General features: G+C 40.5%; 1 protein-coding gene across 1 annotated transcript; it reads right to left on the reverse strand.

The window, feature by feature from the left end:
• Nucleotides 1-4239: 4239 nt before the first annotated feature.
• LOC132827958 (uncharacterized) lies at nucleotides 4240-13114 on the reverse strand. Its single transcript, XM_060844808.1, has 7 exons — nucleotides 13064-13114; nucleotides 12643-12769; nucleotides 11138-11310; nucleotides 9589-9945; nucleotides 8292-8377; nucleotides 4281-4338; nucleotides 4240-4245 (listed from the first exon to the last, which is right to left on the reverse strand). Exons 1-7 carry the CDS (start codon nucleotides 13112-13114, stop codon nucleotides 4240-4242), a joined length of 858 nt encoding a protein of 285 aa, XP_060700791.1.
• Nucleotides 13115-21778: the final 8664 nt, after the last annotated feature.

Below are 21778 nucleotides of genomic sequence, written 5' to 3' on the forward strand. Positions count from 1 at the left end.
AGTGGCCTAACCAATGCCCTGTCCAGCTATGCCATGACCTCCCAACCCCCATACTCAATGCACTAAATAAAGGAAAAATATCAATGCCTTCTTCACTATCCTATTTACCTGTGACTCCACTTTCAAGGAACTATGAACCCACACTCCAAAACCTTTTTGTCCAGCAACACTCTCCAAGACCTCACCATTAAGTGTATGAATCCTGCCCTGACTTGTGTTTCCAAAATGCAGCACTCACATATTTTGAAATTAAACTCCATCTGCCACTCTGCAACCCATTGGCCCATCTGATCAAGATCTCCTTGTACTCTGAGGTAACCTTCTTCACTGTCAACTACACCTTCACATAGATTTAAGGTGAGAGGGGAAAGATTTAAAAGATACCTTAGAAGCAACTTTTTCATGCAAAGGGTGGTGTGTGTAAGGACCAGAGGAAATGGTGGAGGTTGGTACAATTATCTGAATGGATATATGAACCAGAAATTACAAACTTGGGAGAAACATGAATAATTAGGAGACTTTTGTGGACAGCAACTGGGAAAGGTTAGGAGCTGAAGTGCGGAACCCATCTGTGGACCCAAGGTGCAGAGTAAATTAAGAAAAACAAAAAACAAAATTGCAACTGGAGTTCCATTTACTGACTGGTACGAAAGCTTGAATTTGTAGAAACTTATTTTAATTATGAGGAAAAACCTGGTGTAACAAACCCATGGGGTGTAGAACACAGAACATAAGCACAGTATTATTTGAAAGCTGCTTATAAGAAAAAGCAGAAAGCCATTTTTTGCTTCTGTTCCACCCCCTGTTTGACCTCATGCGATTAGAAAACTGCAATTCTCATTATAAAAGTGAACTTGTCAACAGAAATTTCCCTTCTCAAAACAGGACTGTTTATCAGATACTTTTATAGTTTTTGAGGTGGAGCACCATTGTATCAGAAATCTTTCATGTGTACTGTTTGTCTTTTAATAATATGTACAGTTCTTTTCACATTGTATTGTCAAGCAAACAAGAACATCAAAACACAGAATTAACAATCCTTATACTAAATGGTTTCTTACCATTTTCATTTATATAAGGTATGTTTAAAAGCCGTGAAGTCATCTCTTCAATCAATTCATTCCTTTTCTGTACAGCATAGAAATAAGGGATAGTATTTCCTTTGATGCTGAGGGGTAGAGTTATGAAATGTTGCACAAGTTTTCCAGCTTTACTAATATTCCTAAATAACATAAAGAAAATCAGAAAAAAAACCACCTTGTATATTTGGCCTGGTGACACACTAACATTTGCCAAAACCTTGAGTTTAGTGTTTAGTCTATGCAAAAAAATGCAATTCAAATCCCATTGACAAAACAGAAGTATCCCTAAACAAAATCAGCCATGGGTCTGCATTAGATTAGATTAGATTACTTACAGTGTGGAAACAGGCCCTTCGCCCAACAAATCCACACCGACCCGCCGAAGCGCAACCCACCCATACCCCTACATATACCCCTTACCTAACACTACGGGCAATTTAGCATGGCCAACTCACCTGAGTCGCACATCTTTGGACTGTGGGAGGAAACCGGAGCACCCGGAGGAAACCCACGCAGACACGGGGAGAATGTGCAAACTCCACACAGACAGTCGCCTGAGGTGGGAATTGAACCCAGGTCCCTGGCGCTGTGAGGCAGCAGTGCTAACCACTGTGCCACTGTGCCACCCTAACTCTAGAACCCTAGCTCAATAAGAGTAACAGGATAGAACAGTGGTTGTGCGACACATGTAACTGATCTGACACAATTCTTTTGTGCTTTAAAAAAGTTAGTTTTCAATCAACCTGTTGAAAAAGACTGTGGCAAACCTTCAGCACAGGTGGGATTTCAACACAGACACAGTGACATGATCACTACACAATGAGAATCTACTTTAATCCTAGGCTATGAATAACCATCTCAGTGATTAAATTAGCACGATATTCACAGCCATCCAAACACTTGACTCAATTGGTTTAAGGCAGATGGGACTAGTACCTGAACTTTCTCAGCCAGATGCAGGGATACTACGGCTACATCACTTAGGCATAGAGATATATAGCATGGAAACAGACCCTTTGGTCCAACTCATCCATGATAACCAGATATCCAAAGTAAACCTAGTCCCATTTGCCAGCATTTGGCCCTTTTCCCTCTAAACCTTCCTATTCATATATTCATATGCCTTTTAAATGCTGTAATTATACCAGCCTGCCACACTTCCTCTGGCAGCTGACTCCATTCACATACCACCCTCTGTGTGAAAAAGTTGCCTTTAGATTCCTTTACCCATCTCACCTTAAATCTATGCCCTCCCATTCTGGACTCCCCCAGCCCAGGGAAAAAACCTTGTCTATTTACACTATCATACCTTCACGCTCCAGCACTCCAAGGAATATAGCCCCAGCCAATTCAGCCTCTTCCAATTGCTCAAATCCTCCAATCCTGGCAACATCTTTGTAAATCTTTTCTGAACCCTTTCAAGATTTATTACATCCTGCTTATAGCAGGGAGACCAGAACTGTACGTAGTATTCTAATATTTCCTAGTCCTGTACAGCTGCAACAAGACCTTCCAACTCCTATACTCAATATTCTGACCAAAAAAGGCAAGCATACCAAATGCCTTCTTCACTATCCTATCTACCTCCACTTCCAAGGATCTATGAACTTGTACTCCAAAGTCTCTCTGTTCATCAACAGTCCCCAGGACCTTACCATTAAGTGTATAACTCCTGCCCTGATTTGTCTTTCCAAAATGCAGTACCTCACATTTATCTAAATTAAACTCCATCTGCCACTCCTCACTCCATTGGCCTGTCTGATCAAGATCATGTTGTACTTCTTTGCTGTCCACTACATCTCCAAATTTGATGTCATCTGCAAACTTACCAACTATACTTCCGATATTCACATCCAAATTATTTATATAAATGATGAAAGGCAGTGGACCCAGCACCAATCCTTGTGGCACACTGCTGGTTACAGGCCTCCAGTCTGAAAAGCAATCCTCCTCCCCCACTCTTTGTCTTCTATGTTTGAGCCAGTTCTGTATCCACATATAGATCATGTCCACCACTCTGCCTTCATCAATCCTTTTCGTTACCTATTAAAACAACTCAATCAAGGTAGTGAGCCATGATTTCTCACGCACAAGGCCAGGCTGACTGTCTCTAATCAGTCCTACCTTTCCAAATAAAGGATTCCCTCCAATAACTGGCCCGCCACTGATATCAGGCTCACTGGCCTAAAGATCCCTGGCTTTTCCTTACAACCTTTCTTAAATAGTGGCACCACGTTAGCCAACCTCCAGTCTTCCGGCACCTCTGTGACTACCATTGATACAAATATCTCAGCAAGGGGCCAGCAATCTCTTCCCACACTTCCGACAGGGTTCTCGGATATACATGAACAGGTCACAGTAATTTATTCACCTTTATGCCTTTTAAGACGTCCACCACCTCCATCTCTGCAATATGGGCATTTTTCAAGATGTTGCTGTTTATTTCCCCACATTCTCTATCTTCCATATCCTTCTCCATAGTAAACACTGATGCATGTCTGCCTTGTCTCCGCAGGGTTCCACACATAGGTGGCTTTGCTGATCTTCAAGTGGCCCTATTCTTTACCTGGTTACTCTTTTGCCCTTAATGTATTTGTAGAATCCCTTCAGATTCTCCTTAACTCTGTTTTCTAAAGCTATGCAGTGTCTTCTTTTTGCCCTCCTGATTTCCCTCTTAAGTATACTCCTACTGCCTTTATACTCTTCTCGGGATTCACTCAGTATCTGCTGTCAAAACCTTACATATGCTTCCTTCTTATTCCTAACCAAAAAAAACTCAATTTGGAATCCTGATGGAGTACTTAAGCTCGAAGCATCAATCCTCCTGTTCCTCGGATGCTGCCTGACAAGCTGTGCTTTTCCAGCGCCACATTTTTTGACCGAAACCTCAATTTCCCTAGTCATCAGCATTCCCTACAACAGCCTTGTTCTTCATCCCCACAGGAACGTACAGTCTCCAGACTCTTGTTATCCCATTTTTTAAGGATTCCCACTTTCTAACTGTCTCTTTATCTGTGAACAAAATAGAGATTGCGGTTCATTATGGTGTGCAATACATTTATGTTCATCATGGTGTGCAATTCATTTATGTTCATCTTACCTGAAAGAAATGTTTTCAAGTATTGACCTTCCATTTCCATGAACTAAAAACAATTTATCACATCTTTGATTAAATTTAACTTCGTTTGGAATTATGGCGTAAAAATAAACAATGAGCATGCCTGGTGGAGGTTGATTGCAACAAATTGCTGGTTGCCTGTAACAAAGAAAAACAGAAGAATTAATCTTTGATTAACAACTGGAAATATTTCACATATCTTTATTTATTGCTGTTTTAATCAACTTGCTCAGATGCATGTGGCACACCTCTGGAACAGATGGGACTTGAACCTAAACCTTCATGGTCTAGAGGTAGGGACATTATCACAGGGCTATAAGACCGCACAATTCTGACCATTAGGCAGCAAAATCCAGTGGGTTTAATTCTTTTCTTAATATAAATTCAGGTTATAATCAAGACTAATGTGAAAATGTCATGTCAGCGGTACTGATTTGTCATAGAGTCGTAAAGATCTACAGCACGGAAAAAGACGCGTCAGTCCAACTCTTCCATGCCGACCAGATATCCCTTCCCAACCTCGTTCCACTACTAGCCCCTGGCCCACATCCCTCCAAATCCTTCCTATTCAAATATCCATCCAGATGCCTTTTAAGTGTTGCAATTGTACTAGCCCCCACCACTTCCTTTGGCTAATCATTCCATACACGTACCACCCTCTGAGTGAAAAAGTTGCCCCTTAGGTCTCTTCCATATCTTTTTGCTCTCACATTAAATCTATGCCCACTAGTTCTGGTCTCCCCCACCCCAGGGAAAAGACTTTGTCTATTTATCCTATCCATGCCCCTCATGATTTTATAAACCTCTATCAGGTCACCCCCTCAGCCTCTGATGCTCCAGGGAAAACAGCCCTAGCCTATTCAACCTCTCCCTATAGCTCAAATCCTCCAAACCTGACAACATCCTTGTAAATCTTTTCTGAATCCTTTCAAGTTTCACAACCTCCTTCCATTAGGAAGGAGACCAGAACTGCACGCAATATTCCAACAGTGGCCTAACCAATGTCCTGTTCAACCGCAACATGACCTCCCGATTCCTGTACTCAATACTCTGACCAATAAGAAAAGCATACTAAATGCCTTCTTCACTATCCTATCCGTCTGCGATTCCACTTTCAAGAAGATATGAACCTGCACTCCAGGATTTGCGTTGAAGACTTCTGAATACTTATGAATAATATTGTTAAAGATTAGGTGATACTAATAAAGAGTGAAAGAACTCACCCAGTCCTGCCACCATTCTTACCTCAACCAAAGCATTAAATTTAACATAAATTGCATTGTTTAATCTTGCAGTAATAAAGTTGCTACCATGTTTGCATACCTAAGATCAGACAATGCACATAACAATTACTTGTTACGCATGAAACACTATCAGATTTTTCTGGCAAATGAGCTAGGATGTCAAAAAATTCTAACAGGACTAGACGGGGTAGATACAGGGAGGACGTTTCCGATGGTGGGAGTGTCCAAAACCAGGGATCACAGTCTGAGAATTCGGGATGAATCATTTAGGATGGAGATGAGGAGTGGTGAGCCTGTGAAATTCATTATCCACAGGAAGTATTGATGCCAAAACATTGAATGTAATGAAGATGCAGCTAGATAAAGCACTTGGGGTGAATGGGAACACAGATTATGTGGAGAAAGCAGGATTAGGCAATTGAGTTGGACCATCAGTAATGATCGTGATGAATGGCAGAGCAGGCTCGAAGGGCCGAATGGCCTCCTCCTGCTCCTACCTTCTATGTTTCTATTTCAACGTAGGTTGTTAATCCTGTTTAGAAATTGATATTACTCACACTTTCAAAACTTTGAAAGTTAATAATCTCATTTAGTTTTGTAGAAAATTATCATCTTTGAATACCCTAAATATTATTTTTATTTTATAATTTGTTTTCAGGCTTGTTCAAGTGTCTATGCTTAGAATTGATATTTTAACCAAAAGTGAACAATTATTCAGGGAGTTGCTGGACTTTGCAATGTACACCAGTTCCTCTACGTAATGCTTTTTTTTACTTTTATTCTCCATTTCTTATTCCTTAGAGCTTTTAGGCAAAAGCTGCAATCTAAATATCTATTGGTGAATTAAATTGTTTCTCTTTAGCTCCAAATAAATACAGTTTATTAATATCTGGCCAAAGCCAGGAATATCTTTTCCCCAGCAGGCAGCTCTTCCTGTTCACATGACAATAGTCAAGTAAAACATGAGTTGAAATGTTTTCCTTGGATTCATTTCAGAAATTTCCACTTGACAAGATAGTAAGTGATGCGTATGCAAAGGAGGAGGAGAGAGATAAAATGTGATAGATGTCACAAAGATAGAGAGATAAATCATCTGAGTAGCAGATAATCCACCTAGATTGGTTAGCATGGCCAATCCACCGAACCTGCACATCTTTGGACTGTGGGAGGAAACCAGAGCTGCCGGAGGAAACTCAAGCAGACAAGGAGAGAATGAGCAAACTCCACACAGACAGTCACCCAAGGGCAGAATCGAACCCAGGTCTCAAGCAGTGTGGGGTAGCGGTGCTAACCACTGAGCCACCGTATTCTACAAGCAGACAGCAAGTACAATGATGTCCAATTTTAACTGCTGTGGCCTGCTACAAATCACTTGCAGATGTCAGCAGATGCCAGCCCTGCAGATCTACTCAATGCCCAAAAGTATAGCAGGAGGGGACCATGCTGCACTCTAGAAATGTAAACCACTGCATCACCAGTGTATATTAACAGGGCAATGGGCATCCAAACACAGGAATCCTTGACAGGAAAGTAGCCTCTGTTAGTAAACTGGATTCTAGTTAGGTGCATGATTCTCATGAATTTAACCAAAATGTCTTGTAAGAGCAAAAGTAAAGGTCACCACAGTCTACTAGACTGCTCACTCCTTAGAGAGACTTGTGGTGTTTAACCGGAGGGTCAAGCAAGGGGGGAGGTCGAGAAGGAGAGTCTTTCATGATACCTTCAACCAGCGCAGCAATTGAACCTACTCTGTTAACATCACTCTGCATCACAAACCATTCAGTTAACTGAGCTAACCACCCTCCACGAATGGCGTGTATGCCTATTTGCTACAGGGAAAGCCTGGTGTAGAGAACTTAGTGGGGGTTACACACAGAAAGTCAACAGAAAGTACAGAACACAAACAAAGACAGGAACAGAGAAAAGAATAGCGGTCCAGTCCAAGATGGAGGGTGAGTTGGCAGAGAGAATGATCAGTTGGTGCTACCTCAAGAAAATCAAGAAACAAGTGCTGCAGTAATCTTAGCAGAAGACGTTTAGATTCAAACACAGCAAAGCTATTGGACAATCTAAGATTGGGGCAGTCTGGGACAGCAACATGTAGAGGGTGCCAGAGAGAGACCATAGAATGCAATAGAGAGAAGCGCATGTTGCAATTAACAATGAGGCCTAGGGGAAAGTGAGCAGAAAGCAGTAGCTGGAATTGTGAGATACAGGCAAAACTATATACAGCTGCAAGTGGTGTACATTAAGCTGGAAAACAATAGCACTTCTGGTAACACCCCGGTCTGCTCCATTTCCATCTCTGACAGACTCAAGGGGTGTTTGTGATTTGTAGGTACATGTAGCAACTAGCAAGGTAATAATATAAATTCTGAAAAACTACCATGAGAGAACAGAAATATATTTTACAACTCCTTTTCTGGATTTGTGATCTCCCGGCAGCCTGATTTTATCAAAGGCTGGTAACAAAGGCATTGAAAATATTGTGCCCCTTTGAAATTGCTTATTAAATCCAATTCTAGATGTTCCACCTTTTAAAATCAAATGCAGTGTTCTCATTTATTTATGATGTGGAGGTGCTGGTGTTGGACTGGGGTGGACAATGTTAAAAATCACACAAACACCATGTTATGGTCCACCAGGTTTACTTGGCAGTACTAGCTTTTGGAGTAAGAACAGCGCTCCGAAAGCAAGTGCTTCCAAATAAACCTGTTGGACTATAACCTGGTGTTGTGTGATTTTTAACTGTCATTTATGTAGAAGCTTCTCATTAATCAATAACACAAGTGCAATAATGTTATATGTCCCCCTTTAAAAGCATTGATAGGAAAATGTTGGACTCACTTTTGTGCATCAGATAGGTTTCTGCTTTGATGTGTTGAATTTGCTTCTAGAACATTCTTGTTGTCATCGTTTGTTTCACTTGCACCCTATGGAAACAGGTTACAAAAATCAGCTTTCCTGCCACTCCATAGTTCAGAAATAAATTGTAACCGTGACAAGTAATGGAATCAATCCAAAGTACTGCACTGAGTATTTCACAACAAAACATCGCTAGACTATTTATTTTACTATTTACTTTATACATTCACAAAATGGATTTATTTGAAATTCTCCTGATTTCAGAAAATATCATTGCTTTCTTGGACCTGATGCAGCCAGGTTTAATTGTTCATAATCATCTTTATAAATACAACTGCCAGCTCTTTTCCTTAGTTTTGGATTTACTTAGGTTCTTTTCATTTTGCAGTCTTTTAAAATCAACTTATTCAGACATGTTCTTGCAAACTTCTGGAGCTGAAGTTATCTTGAAACTTGTTCAAAAACATTTATTCTTGTAGCCTATAAAAGACAATCCCTCCAAATTATGTATTAACTACAAATGTTGGCATTTTCTCCCAGCACACCCAAGTCTAAATGATTAGTATAGATTGGGAAAAGAAGTAGAATATGTACTGGTTTCTGAGGATTGGAGTGTATAGCTCCCTTTAATCTAATAAAAAGTAGTGGCTTAATCTCAGATTGTTATTGGGGAATGGGATGAAGTCAGCAGAGCTGGGGAGTGGAGTTTAGTGCAGGGTCCACAAACCATTGTTTAGTCTCCCCAATATGCAATTAAGATATCAGAAATTTATACATGCATCAACTACAGTTTTTCAAACTTTATGCCATTCTCCCTGATGTTCAGTAAGAATTTCTGAAGGTTGAAGCTCCACGCCAAGAATATGAGGCCAAAAAACTTAAGTACTGATGCATGCTGAAAGCACATTTTGATATTCATTTGGCAACTAGTAGCAGCCATCATTCACTGGGGAAATTGCCAAGAATCCAAGTGCCTATTCTGCTCCAGGCAATCTAATGTTTTGGAAAAAGCCTCGAACAGGAGTTAAGCTTAATGTATTTCCCAATAGGGACCAAACACATGTTTCATGCACTGCCCACTTTCCTGGCTTCAACAACCTAGTGGATGTTGCCCTGAATGTGTGTTTGCACCTCATTACACCCTTTAGCAGCTGATTTCTGCCTGTGTCAACCAGTTCCTGAGTCCACTATTTTGTTTCTCTTAATTTCTGCCATCTACAATTTTTAACCAGAAAACAAACCAGTGCAATGAAGTGAAATAGACTGGTATACATATTACCTTCTGTTGGGTGGCTTTGTGATTTACTTGTACAGAGTCACCTCTGCCTGTGTTGGAGCTGGTTGACTGATCTTCAGCAGATTTTGATTTGGCTGTGTCTTCAGCACTCTTGCCCTGACCACTGTGTGAAGCACCAGCAGCTGCAGCTTTACCATCCATTCTTGACTGAGGTTTTACTTTTCCACTTTCCTTTGGATCCTTGGAATCTGTTTTACTGATCTGAGAGGCAGACCCAACCTCCACCTCCTTCTCTGTGACAGCAGGAACAGGCACATCCTCCACCAAGTCCGTATTCTGCTGCAGTTTGCTTTTCTTTTGAGAATCCTTCTTTTCATCTTGCATCTTCGCTCTTTTCTTCTGTTTTTTTAAATTTAAAATAATTTAGTCACACGTCTGACATATTCCAAATTCAAAATGATGTTGAAAGATTCGAGATTCTTACCATTTATTCTCCTATTAAATATCAATATATGTTACTTGTAAATTTGAATGGATACATTGATATGTGCCAAAATACCAATAAAAGTCTAATGTTCTAAATTCTAATAGACGCAACTTAATTTCATCCATGAAATAGGTCCAGAAGACATGTTATATAAGCAAGTTCAACAAAGATGAACTGTAAATTTGTCGTCCAAGATAGAATAAATGGCTGACACTAAGCTCATGGATTAGAACTTTAAGGGAAAAAAATGCATTTCGATAACACCTTCTACAAGCTCAGGGTGTCAGGAGTGACAGCGAAGTATTGGTTAAAGTGTACAAAATGTAGCAGCCAATTTGTGTACAGCAGATTCCCACAAAGTAGATTGATTAAAAGATAAGCATAGGCCAGGACATTGTGGTAGCTCCTCCTCTCTCCTACATAGTGTCATGAGATCTATTCTATCCACATGAGGGGAACAGAGATGAACAGCTGGTTTTTGCAACGCTGCACCCTTTCTGACCCTCACTTTCTGGCCAAAATAACCCACTTCATGATCCCCAACTGCATACTTCACTTTATTTGAAATTAAACACTTCTACACAAATACTATAGCTTTTACTGTGGCTTTGTGCACACCGGAGCACATCAATTTGCCTTAAACGTCAGAGGCAAATACAATCATTTTACTGATTGTACATATTTTTCTCTCACCTCCTTTCCATTCCTCATTTCATTTGAAGCTGTTCAGCTCATATGAGAGTCTTTCCCTCTGTAACACAACATGTGGCCATCTGGATGAGTAAATTGGTACAATATTAAAGCCACTTGATTCTTAGAATACACAAAGTTCATTGATCTCAGAAGCTGGAACACTTGCCCCAGCCTCATTGCTCTGTAATAAGGAGTGGGAAAAATTATCAGCCAGGGACAGCCTATATGACAGCTGTCCTGACGACTTTGATCAGAAAGTCAGAATGGTGCTTCACAGGCAATAACCCATATCCAATTGCACATATGTTGATGACTGACATCAACAGGAGTCAAGGCCTTCAGGAGATGAGAGAAAATTAGCAAAACACACAATGCATAGGGTGCACATTTTAAAGCTGAAAATGACAGTACCTTTGATTTACTTTTGATATATTCATCATCTCCCAGAGTACTCTCTGTGGAAGGAATCTGCTCTTTGACTGCATTTTGTGGATTAATTTGTTTCACATCTTCACTTGATTCTAATTGTTTTCCTTCTGAGATTGGCTTGGATTTAGCAGCAGCTTCTGCTGTTTCACTGGCAGCTGGAGGACACAAACAAATAAAGTGTAGGGCACAGTAATAGAAAAGACATTTAAAAGTTGGACAACTTGGGTTAGAATATTATAATGTCAACAGTTACAAACAGCTAGCAAATCACAGCAATGTTCCATGCAATGAAAAAGGTATAAATATCCCAAAAGATAATTTGCTAACTATTTCATGTCAGCTTGGCTGAGGTACTATTAATGCTAATTATAAGACCATAAGATCTAGAAGCAAAATTAGACCATTCAGCCCATTGAATCTGCTGCACCATTCGATCATGGCTGATATGCTTCTCAACAGAATTCTCCTGCCTTCTCCCCATTACCCTTGATCCCTTTACCAATCAAGAACTTATCTATCTCTGTGTTAATGAGTTGGCCTCCACAGCCCTCTGTGACAATGGATTCCTTCTGACCTTCGAAATTTCTCCTCATTTCAATTCTAATCATCCCTTTTTACTGAGGCTATGCCTCTGAGTCTTTGTCTCAAATTTCCCTTTTCTGGAAGGTAGTGAGAAGGGGAAATAATTGGGTGAGTTGGCCCTGAACAGATACCCATCACCCTTACTAACTGAATAAAGTGCAAGAAGGTTTGTAGGCATGTGTTGAGCTTGAATGCCATAATCTGGGAGAAATCACAGACATGGACAACAGGGGCGGGGGGGGGGGGGGGGGGTTTGGAGGCGGGGGGGGGGGGGGGGAGCGGGGAGGCAAAGGGATGGCCTTTAACAACTGCAAGGCTATGTTTTCCACCAACCATCCTGATGACCCCTTCCCCAATGACCCACACTTTGTCAAAAGGTTATAAAAAGTTCTTCCTGCCATTGCATCCTCTGAGCAACAATATTGACTAGAGGACTTTAGGACCCAGCAGCTGCTGGTCTTGAATTAGAGAAGAAATCCAGCAAAGATTGTAATGAACTGATTGGCAGGCAAGGTGGAGGTCTCTCAGATGCCAAGTTAGTCACTACTTAACAATGGTCACCCCCACAATTTTTTTAAAAATGGGAAAATAACACTATGGTTCTGAAAGTTGTGATTTGGGTCCTATTTGTAGTTGCACAGTTTATTACATCGCTGAATAAGTCCTTTTTACCAAGCCATAACCTTGTTAAACATTAAACACGCACATTAAACACATTGTGTCTCCACGAAGCAGCCAAATTCATTTTGCACCAAACGTTGACATTCAAGTTTTTAATGCAGTGGTAAAATAATCCATTCCCATTTTGCGTGGGTTCAGTATGTCAATCATGTTTTTTCTTTAAATTGGCAGTGCCCCAGCTTTAGCAAAGTGACCAGGCTGGTGGGTATCTTGGCCAAACTCACCATCTGCTTGCTCTTCAAGTGTTGACTCAGCTGAATCACTAGCAGGTGATTCTTTGTTTTGGATCGCTGTAGCAGTTTGAGGAATCAAAATTTTTGACTTCTTTTCTTTTCGGTTTCTGCGCCTTTTCTGTTAAAATAAATCCCAGTGAGCATTTAGGATAAATCTATTCCAGAAAACTGGACAGATAAACTAGGCATGGAGCTTCACTATGTCTGGAATGTAGGTTTGCACATATTTCAACTTTTTTTAAGAATGGGCTAAGGAAATGTAGTTTACTACTCCTTTCTCAAAGCATTAAATACGATAAAATCAGAATATAAACAAATAAAACGAGGCTGTACAATTCAGTGGCCAAAAACCATCATAAATGAAAGAACCAATATGATCAAGCAAAAATGCAGTAGCAATACTGTACCCAACACGCCTAAATGTCCCCAGTTCAGTGTTGTTGATGCATTTGCACTGTGTCATGACTCACTGGAGTGGTGCACTAGACATTAAGCCCCACTTTTCCTGGAGTGATCACAAATGGAAATTCGATTAAACCACCAAACTGCCGAATTTCACCGAACTATATCATGACCTATATTACAGATGTCCTGACGACTCTGATTAGAATTGTGCTTCACAGGCAATAACCCACATCTCATTGCACATATGTTGATGACTGACACCAAGCAGGAGATGAGAGAAAATTGGCAAAACATGCAATGCATAGGATGCACACTTTAAAGATGAATACGACAGTACCTTTGATTTCTTTTTGATATATTCATTGTCTTGCAGAGAACTCTCTGTGGATGGAATTTGCTCTTTGACTGCCTTTTGTGGAGGACCTTGCTTCACATCTTCAATAGGTTCTGCTTGTTTTTCTTTTAAGGTTGGTTTGGACTCAGCAGCAGCTTCTGCAGCTGCAGGACACAAACAAATAAGGTGTAGGGCACAATATTAGAAAAGACTTTTAAAAGCTGGATAACTTGGGTCAGAATATTACAATGTCAACAGCTCCAGTATTTGGCAAATTATAGTGATATTTCATGTGAAGAAAAGGGTATAAATACTCCAAAAGATCAATTTGGCGTCTCCACCATTCGATCATGGCTGATATATTTCTCAGCCCCATTCTCCTGCCTTCTTCCCATAACCCTTGATCACCTCACTAATCAGCAACCTATCTATCGCTGTCTTAAATATACTCAATGACCTGGCCTCCACAGCCTTCTGCGGCACTGAGTTCCACAGATTAACCACCCTGTGGCAAAAGAAATTCCTCATCTGAGAGTTCTCCCTCCACCCGGAGGCTCTGCCTCCAAGTCTTTGCCTCAAATCTCCCTTCCCTGGGAGGTGATGAAAAGGGGAAATAATTGGGTGAGTTGACCTTGAAGAGATTGCCATCTCCCTCACCGACTAAATAAAGGGCAAGAAGGTTAATGGGCATGTGGGAACTCCAAATGCCTTAATCTGGAGGCAATTAGAAACATGGACAATGGGAAGGGGGCAAAGAGGTGGCCTCTAAAAACCACAAGGCTGCGTTTTCCACCAACCATCCTGATGACCAGCTCCTCAACAATCCACACCTCATCAAAAAGGGTATAAAACATTCTTCCTGCCAGTTCATCCTCTGAGCAACAAGATTGACTGGAGAACTTTAGGACCAGAAACTGCTGGCCTCTGATTGTTTGAGAAAATCAGCAAAGTTTTTAACAAATTGATTGACAGGTGAGGTGATCTCTCAGACACCAAGTTAGTCACTACCTAACACAGTCACCCTCACAATTCTTTAAAAATGGGGAAAAAAAACATCCAATGATTCTGAAAGTTGTGATTTAAGTCCTATTTATAGTCGCATAGTTTATTGCACTGCTGAATAAGTCCTTTTTACCAAGATGTAACTTTGTTCAAATGTGGTCTTACACACATTAAACATATTGTGTCTCCACAAAGCAGAAAAGTTCATTTTGCCTCAAACTTTCATAGTCAAGCCTTTAATGCAGCGGTAAAATAATCCATTTCCATTTTGATGGGATCAATATGTCAATCATGTTTTTCCTTAAATTGGCAGTGCCCCAGCTTTACCAAAGTGACCAGGCTGGTGGGTATCTTGGCCAAACTCACCATCTGCTTGCTCTCCACATGTTGACTCAGCTGAATCACTAGCAGGTGATTCTTTGTTTTGGATCGCTGTAGCAGTTTGAGGAATCAAAATTTTTGACTTCTTTCCTCTTCGGTTTCTGCGCCTTTTCTGTTAAAAAAAACCCAGTGAGCATTTAGGATCAATCTATTCCAGAAAACTGCACAGATAAAGTAGGCGTGAAGCTTCATTATGTCTGGAGTGTAGGTTTTCACATATTTCAACTTTTTTTAAGAATGGGCTACAGAAATGTGGTTTACTACTCCTTTCTCAAAGCATAAACTACTATAAAATCAGAATATAAACAATTAAAAAGAGACTGTACAAGACAATTCAGTGGCCAAAAACTATCATAAATGAAGGAACTGATATGATCAAGCAAAAATGCAGCCGTGATACTGTACCCAATACTTTTAAATGCCCTTGGTTCAGTGTTGTTGATGCATTTGCACGATGTCATGACTGGGGCAGTGCATGAGACATTAAGCCCACTATCCATAGAGTAATCACAAATGTGAAATTTGATTAAACCACCAAACTGCTCAATTTCACCTAACTATTGAATTCAAATTAAAAGGATGTGCACGCCAGGGTTTTATCATTAACAAGGAAATCACTATTTACTGCAATCAAGTAGTTTTTAATCAACAGCAAAAATGGACAGGAATTGCTAACTTTTATCTCCATAATTTAAACTCTGCACTTTATTAAAATTTCCATACACATACAAATAGGCACACAGAAACACACAGATTCCTGAAGAAGGGCTTATGAGGACACAAGTTAATGGATGCACCAATTCACAATCTTTCATTCAGTGTTTGCAGATTTAATCATTCGAAATCTCTGAAGATACTTGGTCCACATGTTTCAACCAGCAACTTGCAGAGAGAGTAATTTGTAGGGAGATGATGAGTGAGAACAGCATCTAAGAGATTTTTGGCTAATGTTCCATCCAGCAGGGGAAGACATATGCTTTCTCTATGCAAGCCAAATGGCTCTCCTGTCCTGTCCACATACAAAGCTAGAGCCATTTGTGCAGGATCCAATCAAAAGGCCAATCATAGGGCTAGTTACTGTGCTGAGCACTCCTGAACACACGACTGGTGCAACTAAAAGACTGGCTCTGAGGCCCCTCTTGTGGCACAGTGGTAGCATTCCCTACCCCTGGACTAGGAAGCCCAGGTTCAAGACCCACCTTCTCCAGAGATGTGTAATAAGATCGCTGAACAGGTTCATTAGAAAAAAGACTATCTTTGGGCAAAATTGCCCTGATACACATATACAGAGCCAATGTGTCTAGCATGAAACCCTACTTCTTGAACAGGGCAACGTTGTAGGTTCAACTCACAATGAGTTCCTGTTCCATTTTTAAAACGTAACTAAATCTTCCAAAGTTCCTTTGTTCAAAGCAGTATTTTTCCCCATGTTTTAGACAATGATCCAAAAGCAAAAATGTTCTTCACAACTGTAAGGTGAAGCAGGTTTGCTACTGCAACACAGCTGCATTTAAACTAAATAGCAGGGAAGAGGGGATAAATTTGAGGTTTAAGAAGGAAATTGAACGGAAAGTTAGAACAAGAAAAGTCAAGAAAGACAACGGTATCAATGGAGCAGAAAAGGGATCATGCTGTAAGGTTGAGTGAAATAGGGATTGATAGGACGGGTGAGGGCAGTAACAAATTAAACATATTATATATGAATGCACGAAGCATTAGAAAGAAGATGGATGAGCTTGAGGCTCATTTGGAAATTAGCAGTTACAATGTTGGGGATAACGGAGACATGGCTTCAAGTGGACAGGGCCTGGGAAATGAATATTCAAGGCTATACATGCCATCACAAGGACAGACTGACGGGCAGAGGGGGTGCGGTGGCCCTGTTGGTAAGGAGTGAAATTCAGTCCCTTGCACGGGAGGACCTACAATCAGGGGATGGCGAGTCAGTATGGATAGAGCTGAGAAATTCTCAGGGTAGAAAGACCCTCATGGGAGTTTATCTACAGGCCCCTAAACAGTAGTCTGGATGTATGGTGTAAGTTGAATAAGGAGCTGAAATTGGCCTGTTGCAAAGATATTACTACAGATGTTATGGGGAATTTTAACATGCAGGTAGACTGGGAAAATCAGGAGGTTGTGGAGTGCCTCCGAATGGATTCTTAGAACAGCTGGTGCTGTGCAACGAACCAGATTTGATCAGGGACCTCGAACTGAAGGAGCCATTAGGAGGTAGTGACCATAATACAATAAGCTTTAATCTGCAATTTGAAAGGGAGAGGGTACAATCGGAAGTGACAATATTTCAGTTGAATAAAGGGAACTATGGAGCTATGAGGGAGGAGCTGGCCAAAGTTCAATGGTTCAGTAACCTAGCAGGGATGGCAGTGGAGCAACAATGGCAGGTATTTCTGGGTATAATACAGAAGATGCAGGATCAGTTCATTCCAAAAAGGAAGAAAGATCCTAAGAGGAGGCAGGGGTGACCGTGACTGACGAGGGAAGTTAAGAAACATATGAAGTCAAAAGAGAAAAAATATAACATAGCAAAGGTTATTGGGAAAACGGAGGACTGGGAAGCTTTTAAAGAACACCAGAGGATAACTAAGAAAGAAATACACAGAGAAAAAATTAGGTACGAAGGTAAACTGGCCAAAAATATAAAGGAGGATAGTAGAAGCTTTTTTAGGTATGTGAAAGGAAAAAAAAATGGTTAAGACTAAAATTGGGCCTTGAAGTCAGAAACAGCAGAATATATTACAGGGAACAAAGAAATGGCAGAAGAATTGAATTGGTACTTCAGATCTGTGTTCACTGGGGAAGACACAAGCAATCTCCCAGAGGTAATAGTGGCTGAAGGACCTGAACTGAAGGGAATTTATATTTGCCAGGAATTGGTGTTGGAGAGACTGTTAGGTCTGAAGGCTGATAAGTCCCTGGAACCTGATGGTCTACATTCCAGGGTACTGAAGGGGGTGGCACTAGAAACCGTGGATGCATTGGTGATCATTTTTCAATGTTCTATAGATTCAGGATCAGTTACTGCTGATTGGAGGGTGGCTAATGTTGTCCCACTTTTTAAGAAAGGAGGGAGAGAGAAAGCGGGAATTATAGACCAGTTAGTCTGACCTCAGTGGTAGGAAAGATGCTGGAGTTAATTATAAAGGATGAAATTATGACACATCTGGATAGCAGTAACAGGATAGGTCAGAGTCAGTATGGATTTATGAAGGGGAAATCATGCTTGACTAATCTTCTGGAATTTTTTGAGGATGTAACTCTGAAGATGGACAAGGGAGATCCATTGGATGGAGTGTACCTGGACTTTCAGAAAACCTCAAAGTCCCACATAGGAGGTTAGTGAGCAAAATTAGGGCGCATGGTACTGGGGGCAAAATACTGACTTGGATTGAAAATTGGTTGGCTGACAGGAAACAAAGAGTAGTGAAAAACGGCTCCCTTTTGGAATGACAGGTGGTGACCAGTGGGGAACCGCAGGGATCAGTGCTGGGACCGTAGATTTTTACAATGAACATTAATGATATAGATGATGGTATTAAAAGTAATATTAGCAAATTTGCTGATGACACAAAGCTGGGTGGCAGGGTGAAAGGTGAGGAGGATGTTAGGAGATTACAGGGTGACCTGGACAGGTTAGGTGAGTAGATAGATGCATGGCAGATGCAGTTTAATGTGGATAAATGTGTGGTTTTCCACTTTGGTGGCAAGAACAGGAAGGCAGATTATTACCTAAATGGAGTAAAATTAGGTAAAGGGGCAGTACAATGAAATCTAGGTGTTCTTGTACATCAGTCAGGTACAGCAGGCAGTGAAGAAAGCTAATAGCATGCTGGCCTTCATAACAAGAGGAATTGAGTATAGAAGCAAAGAGGTTCTTCTGCAGCTGTACATGGCCCTGGTGAGACCACACCTGGAATATTGTGTGCAGTTTTGGTCTCCAAATTTGAGGAAAGACATTCTGGCTATTGAGGGAGTGCAGCGTAGGTTCATGAGGTCAATTCCTGGAATGGCGGGACTATCTTACGTTGAAAGATTGGAGCAACTAGGCTTGTATACCTTTGAGTTTAGAAGGCTGAGAGGGGATCTGATTGAGATGTATAAGGTTATTAAAGGATTGGACACTCTGGAGACAGGAAGCATGTTTCCGCTGATGGGTGAGTCCCGAACCAGAGGACACAGTTTAAAAATAAGGGGTAGACCATTTAGAACAGAGTTGAGGAGAAACTTCTTCACCCAGAGGGTGTGTGGAATGCTCTGCCCCAGAAGGCAGTGGAGACCAAGTCTCTGGATACTTTCAAGAAAGAGTTGGATAGAGCTCTTAAGGATAGTGCAATCAAGGGTTATGGGGATAAGGCAGGAACAGGATACTGATTAAGGATAATCAGCCATTAGGCGATGATTAGGCGAGGAGACTAGGACCCGTGGACACAGCCTTAAAATTAGAGGGGGTCAATTCAGAACAGAAATGCGGAGACATTTCTTCAGCCGGAGAGTGGTGGGCCTGTGGAATTCATTGCCGCAGAGTGCAGTGGAGGCCGGGAGGCTAAATGTCTTCAAGGCAGAGATTAATAGATTCTTGTTGTCTCGAGGAATTAAGGACTACGGGGAGAATGCGGGTAAGTGGAGTTGAAATGCCCATCAGCCATGATTGAATGGCGGAGTGGACTCGATGGGCTGAATGGCCTTACTTCCACTCCTATGTCTTATGGTCTTATGATCATAATGAATGGTGGTGCAGGCTCGAAGGGCAGAATGGCCTACTCCTGCACCTATTGTATTAGTGAGAAACAGTTTTCTCATAAATTTAATTGCAGTATGAAAGATAAAAGAGACCATTTTTACCAAATACTTGATGTGAAGAACTTCTGAAGCTGCGTTGCTGCCAAATTGTGTTTAGCACAAGGTGGCATTTTTGAAAACTAGTTGAACCCTGTGTTGGAAATGGTCTCATTATGAAGTTGCATGATACTTTGATGCGAAGCAATTAATGCTTAATTTCCTAAAGAAACGAATTGCCTGAGGGTTAACACTGATGCATCTAAATGACTGATGCATTGCCATGGAAAAAGCAAGGAAGAATCGACTTTGGAATTTGTGGATCCCAGCTTCTTTCCCCATGCCGACACTTCAGCCAATCGGAGTCAAATTGCCTGAAAGCCAATCCACCTTTCTCCTATAATACCATACTCAGTGATTACGTACAGTTTTGCATTCTTGCATTTGTCCTGATAATTGCAAGACAAAACCAACTTTGGTAACATGGCTCTCTATTCTGCAATATTTTAGTACCTTTTTAAAAAATTACTCACAGAGAAAAAATTGGAATTGTCAAAAGTATAAGTAAGTTGTTTATTCTACTTACAAAAATATTGGACCTGAAATTAATCTGTGGAATAGTAACAAACATCTGATATATACATAGGATTTTTTAAAAAATCCTTTCTTGTAGCAACCTTAAAATTGGTTAAGACAAAACAATACTTCCATTAAAATCGTCGCAAGAGAAGGATTTGAAATCACTTGTGAGTTATATTGGACAATATTATTGAGGCCTTTGATTCCAGAACAAAATTTCTTAACATTCTTGTTCAACACTCACCCTCTTCTTCTGTTTATTTCCCTTACCCTCGGTGTTGCTGGCTACATTCATTTGGAGAGATGAGCTTTTTATATCTTCTGTAGTAATACAGAAAAAGTCATGATCATTAAGTTCATCTTCTGGTTTTATCCTCTGATCCATCAATAGGCCTCATAACCCTAGGTCACTCTGATTTGAATGCTTAAAGCAACGCTCTTTATTTTCATTCTGGGTGTTGAGCAAATTCTGTTCCATCAATTCACAACTGATGAATCCAATTGGAAACAGAAAGTGGAAAGATTGTTCTAGTCAGGTTTAATTTATAACCTAAAACTTATGTGCTTGTAAAAGCTGGTCAGAAATAGCAGGCTCCAATTCTTCAAAGAATCATTAACTATTATATAGAATAATATATAACTGCTAACTGCATATACCTGCTCTTTCAAGAATGAATCCAGGCCACATATGTACATTAGAAACAGCAACTCTCCTTTAATCATTCCAATATTTCATAAGAAGTAATTAGCAGAAAGTCTATGCTACATTATCAAAACATCAAGTGGATGACTATGCTCTTCTGTCGTAAATTTCCAATTCCTGCATTTATTTAAGTAGGAATATAAAGTTCCAGAAGCAAGAACAGAAGTCGCTGTAAAAACTCAGCAGACCTGGCAGCATCTGTGGAGAGAAAGCTGAGTTAACATTTTGGGACTGGAGACCTTTCCTCAGAACGTTCCGAAGAAGGGTCACCAGACTCGAAACATTACGTTTGCTTTCTCTCTACAGATGTTGCCAGACCTGCTGAGCTTTTCATACAATTTCTGTTTTTGTTTCAGATTTCCAGCATCCTTGGTTTTTAGGTAAAATTTCACCTTCTTTCACTGCTGTAGCAACGTTCCATTTCTGCTGCTGATCCGGAAACATGGCTGGGGTGGAATCTACTGATGATTTTTCACCAGGGAACTGAGGCACTTTTCTTGCTTTCTCCAGTAAAGCGGGGAATGGATTATTTTCATTCTGCTTCCTATTCTGTTCCTGGTTTCCCTGTATCACAGAAAATATCTAGTCACCCTAAGTCTCAATGTACAATTCATACTTTAAATTTCTGCTTCAGAACAAACTTGTTTTGAAAAAGGCAGAGATAGTCTTCATTGGCTTTATGAGATGTGAAATTGTGGCTGTATATGTTTGTGATAACAGTCTCAGTTTAACAATTGATACCGATGTATGACATGTAGATCATTGCAGAATATCTTACTCTTACTCTTCCAAAAGGAGGAAGATTGCATGCTTCCAGCTCAATGTATATAGGTTTAAGGTACTTCATTGCATTTATCTACCGAATAATGTGAAGAAGCAAAAAGACAAAAGAAGGATTTCATAGCACAACAATCAAAAATCAATTGGAT

Source organism: Hemiscyllium ocellatum, chromosome 25, assembly GCF_020745735.1.
Source record: "Hemiscyllium ocellatum isolate sHemOce1 chromosome 25, sHemOce1.pat.X.cur, whole genome shotgun sequence".
Classification (NCBI taxonomy): domain Eukaryota; kingdom Metazoa; phylum Chordata; class Chondrichthyes; order Orectolobiformes; family Hemiscylliidae; genus Hemiscyllium; species Hemiscyllium ocellatum.

Excerpts from the sequence above, each read along its gene's own strand:
- LOC132827958 (XM_060844808.1), bottom strand. The coding sequence starts at position 13,114 with ATGACACAGTGCAAATGCATCAACAACACTGAACTGGGGACATTTAGG. Across the intron at positions 9,946-11,137 it reads ATATCAAAAGTAAATCAAAG|AAGAAAAGAGCGAAGATGCA; the intron begins GTACTGTCATTT and ends TTAAAAAAACAG. Across the intron at positions 4,339-8,291 it reads AACCTATCTGATGCACAAAA|GCAACCAGCAATTTGTTGCA; the intron begins GTGAGTCCAACA and ends TCTTTGTTACAG.